The 4,392-nt window shown below is 50.4% G+C and overlaps 1 protein-coding gene across 1 annotated transcript in view; it reads left to right on the top strand.

Annotated features, from left to right (window-relative positions):
- Positions 1-4,392, top strand: part of CDYL (chromodomain Y like) — a gene marked incomplete at its 5' end in the record, with an annotated part of 71,546 nt that overhangs the window by 58,597 nt on the left and 8,557 nt on the right. Inside the window, 2 exons of the mRNA XM_007466406.1 lie at positions 472-728; positions 1,991-2,163. Of these exons, the coding sequence (XP_007466468.1) occupies positions 472-728; positions 1,991-2,163 (430 nt within the window). The remainder of the gene's footprint in view (positions 1-471; positions 729-1,990; positions 2,164-4,392) is intronic.

Below are 4,392 nucleotides of genomic sequence, written 5' to 3' on the forward strand. Positions count from 1 at the left end.
GGGGGGGGGGGACCCGCAGAAACGGGGCGGGGCTGCTTCATGAGTCTGTATGAGTGGCTCTTCATCCAGAAGAAATTTCGGCTAAAATGGCAGATAGCTCGGCTCTAATAATGTATTTCTTTGAATCAGTTTCCATTTTTCTTTCAACTTCTCAAGCCCGGAATCTGTCCTCTTCATGAGACCCATTCTAGTTCAGTTCCGTTCCTCAAAAGTCTCAAATTTTGCAGTTTCTTTTCAGCACGTTCCTTCCCATCTCTGTTTTATTAGGCGGGATCAGTGCGAGGGCGATTTCCTCGTCAGACTTGGAAGGCAAACAAACGCCTTTCAAAGTAGCCTCTCCAAAGGTTCTACTTTTTAAGCTTCTTAAATTAACACAGTCGATCCTGGGTCTGTCGCAAGCATTTTTCCCTAATTCAAAGGCGAGTTGATGGCAAGACCTCACTGACTGCTGTGCTTTCGGACCCCTGGCAGGTTCCTCCCCATTCATGGACGCGCTGACGGCCAACGGGACGACCAACCTGCAGACGTCAGTCACAGGTGTGACGGCCGGGAAGAGGAAATTCATCGACGACAGACGAGACCAGCCCTTCGACAAGCGGCTGCGTTTCAGCGTGAGGCAGACGGAAAGCGCCTACAGGTACAGGGACATCGTCGTCCGGAAGCAGGACGGCTTCACCCACATCCTGCTATCCACGAAGTCGTCCGAGAACAACTCTCTCAACCCAGAGGTGAGCGCCGTCCCTGGGGCCGCTCGGGGCCTCCTGTCTCCCTGGGCCTGCGGGGCCCGGTCCCTGCTCTCCTGCGCCCTTTCTCATCCCCCATCCCCACCCCGGGCTGTTTCACCCAACGGTGGAAGCCAGCACAGCGCGGCAGGCCTGCTCCCCGTTATACGTGGGGACAGTGTGGTCCGGCGAGGGCCTGGCTTCCTGCTCGAGGCTCTGGCTGTGAACAGGGAGGCGGCAGTGGTGCCCCTGTGCTTCCACCTCCCGGCCAGAAGCTCTTCATCCATCGGGGGGACGGATGGCCTCCCTGAAGGCACGTGTAAAGCGTGTGCACACGCCGTCCTGTAGCTTTCGTCAGGTCCCAGAGCTCTCTGTTCAGACAAGATTAAAGAGCCCCAGGTCCAGCCTTCCGAATATCTCACCATCCTTCCCAGTCGGTCCCAGCACTCCGCGTGGTGGAACTTACAGCTGCAGTGATGCCAATGCATTTGTTACTGATCGTACCCGGTAAAGGTAGCTTCCCAGGATCGAGGGAGACTGGTGCTCGCAAAGGCTCGAAAACTTAGTTCTGTGAAGTGTCTAAAATCGGAAGTGTTTGAACCTGGACTGTATCATGCCTGAAATTGTAAGTTCTGGTAGTTGTTTGTTTCCTGCTTGTGAACAGCTAGGTCAAGCCTTTTCTGGACAAGAGAACCAAACCACAGAAAGCTAGTGTGTCTGGCCAGGATCACGGGACAGACCAGCTCAGGGCGGCTGGTCCCCGGTACATCGTTAGACCGTTGGTTATTTGTAAGTCCTTCACAGAGACCGTTTTAAGTGGTTTTGTGCCCTTCTAAAATGCCTCCATGCTGATGTGCTTGTACTCATTACCCTTACGCTCTAAACTCGGGGTTTCTGTCCCAAGTATGGAGGCTGGTGTCAAATGAAACCAAACTAGTATTTTGTTTGAACTGGTCGCATGTGCCACCTGCTGTCCAAACTGTAGAAATGCCAAGGGGATATAATACGAGAGCCGCAAGGACGGGACCGTTGAGTAACTCAGATTCACACATCTCTGTAGTTATACTCCGTTCGTGATTTGTTACGTGATGATACTCTGTCCCCATTATTCCCAATCCCTGGTTTCAGAAAATAAGAAACTTGCGAGTTACTTGGTAGGTACAGGCAACAGTATCAGGCTGTAAACGCACTTGGCGTGGATCGAGGTGGTCCAGTAATAAGATGCTCTCAGCGTTCCCTTCGCGCCCGTGACTCCCAGTGCCTTTCAGGTGATGAAGGAAGTGCAGAGCGCCCTGAGCACGGCCGCCGCCGATGACAGCAAGCTGGTGCTGTTCAGCGCCGTGGGCAGCGTCTTCTGCTGCGGCCTTGACTTCATCTACTTCATCCGGCGCCTGACGGACGACCGGAAGAGAGAGAGCACGAAGATGGCCGAGGCCATCAGGTACGCACACCTGGTCCGCCGCGAACGCCGGCGTGCCCCAGGCCCCCTGGGGCGGGTCCGGACGGGCCTGCGAGCAGGGCGTGCGCCTCCTCCCCTGAGACTCGCTGGTGGCAGAGTTGATCGGACCTTCCGTCTCTGCTGTGGGCCACTTGCCTTGAGCAGATGACGCATGTCAAGGCTGGCTGGAGCCCAGCACACACTCGATGGGGGGCGCTCCAGGGGCAGAGCGCAGGGTAGCACGTGGCGGGGGCTTCGGCCATCCGCGCCCCGTGTGCTCTGCCGCCAGCCCAGGAATAAAGACACTCTCTCGTTTTCATGTGGTAACTTACCGTTTGCTTGACTCTACAATAAATCGGCTGGACTTTATGACACACTAGTTCCATAACATCACACGAGAAGGTTTTTTCAGTACAAGCAGTACACACAAGTTCATCCTGAGTTCCAGCTACACACAAAACTAGATGATACAGATACACGGAGTTCCCTTTCTTTCACCCCTAGCAAGGCATCCACTGTTTATTTGCATGTCTTCCCCAACCTTTTTCAAACATTTTCAGATGTGCATTCCATACACACACACAAATAATACAGATGTATTTTTAGTTCTGTCAAATAAGTGGAATTATATTGTGTGTTGTTTTGCAACTTTTCCCATTTAGCAGTATAACTTCCGACATTCCTATTTCCTCTGTTTTCGGATTTTCTACCCCTATAACAAACACAACGTTGCAGGAAGCTTTCTTTAGAACCACATGATTCTGCAGTAAGCATATGCAGGTACATATTTTGTATATATTTCATGCTAATCACTGTAAGCATAATTAGAAGTGTCTGATTTTTCAGAGATTAATTTTATTTGAAGTGAATGAAACCCAGTCACCAGCCAGAAAGACTGTTGTACTGCCCTGCCTACCTCCCTAGAAATGTCATATCTCTAAGGGACCCCAAAGAACCCTTCGTGTGTCTTTGTCATTTACAGGATGAAAGCATTTAAAGAGATGCAGACTCGCAAAGTGGCAATAGCGTTGGTTGTATCTTCTCCAAAATCCTTAGTTACTTGGAGAGTTGAAGTTGAGCTGCTTTTGATAATTATTGGGCCCCACGTGGCTGAGACTCTAAGCACTGACGTTGAGGGCACTGGGCTTTCTGGGCCCTAAACCATTCGAGGGCCGCACAGCGGGATGGTGGAAGCCTTTTTCCTGTCTTGGCCTGGAGTAGGCGGGGCATCTCTCTCCAAAAGATCTCCCCAGATGGTTCCGATGGGCGCAGCCCCAAACAGCCCGTCAGAGGAGCCCTGGAACCCCACACCTTGGGACTATAGGGCATTGCCTTGGCCTTTTAGAATATTTTTAATAATTCTCAAAATTAATATGTTTTCTCATACTACATACACGTGTGCACGTATACAAGGCATTATCTGTTCGTTAATCTTTTCGAACATTGCTACTATTTTTTAGGCTATCGTAGGGTAGTTGTTTTTCCAAAAATAGTTTGAAATTTTATAATCTGATTTTATTAAGCATTGCTTCTGGCTTCCTAAATAATTTCAAACTTGCAGTGTACTAGATGGGACCATCTTGTTATTCAGTTTCAAAGTAAACTGCTTGATCAATGCACGTAATTCCTTGACAAGTCGTCAGTAACTTTAGGATAACTTGTAGATATTCCTAATTATTGACCCATCCCACCCTTTCAGGATGAATTATAGGAACTTAATGTTCATTTTTAAAATACAGATGCTTGTGCCTCACGTGGTGACTTTGTGTATTCTCCATAAGATCACACTGACTTTCCACCTGACTGTGTGATTTGGGGGCTCTGCTGAGTGAGAAGACAGGGTTTGTCGCCTCTGTTCTGGCTCATTCCCCCCGTAGACGGTTCCCTGAGTTCCACTAATAAACTTTCTGGCCCGCTTCTCCAGGGTGGGGTTGCCCTTGACCGGGGCAAAGGCTTGTATTGTTGGGATTAGACAAAGTAGAGGAAGGATAGATCAAGAGCGATCTCATGCGTTGAACTTCTAGGTAACTTTAAATGCTTGTTTTCTTCAGCCACCCACTCCATTTCATTTATGTTTTTATTTTTTTAATTTTTTGCGGTATGCGGGCCTCTCACTGCTGTGGCCTCTCCCGCTGTGGAGCACAGGCTCCGGACGCGCAGGCTCGGCGGCCATGGCTCACGGGCCCAGCCGCTCCGCGGCACGCGGGATCCTCCCGGACCGGGGCACGAACC

Source organism: Lipotes vexillifer, unplaced genomic scaffold (genome assembly GCF_000442215.2).
Source record: "Lipotes vexillifer unplaced genomic scaffold, Lipotes_vexillifer_v1.1 scaffold444, whole genome shotgun sequence".
Taxonomy (NCBI): Eukaryota; Metazoa; Chordata; class Mammalia; order Artiodactyla; family Lipotidae; genus Lipotes; species Lipotes vexillifer.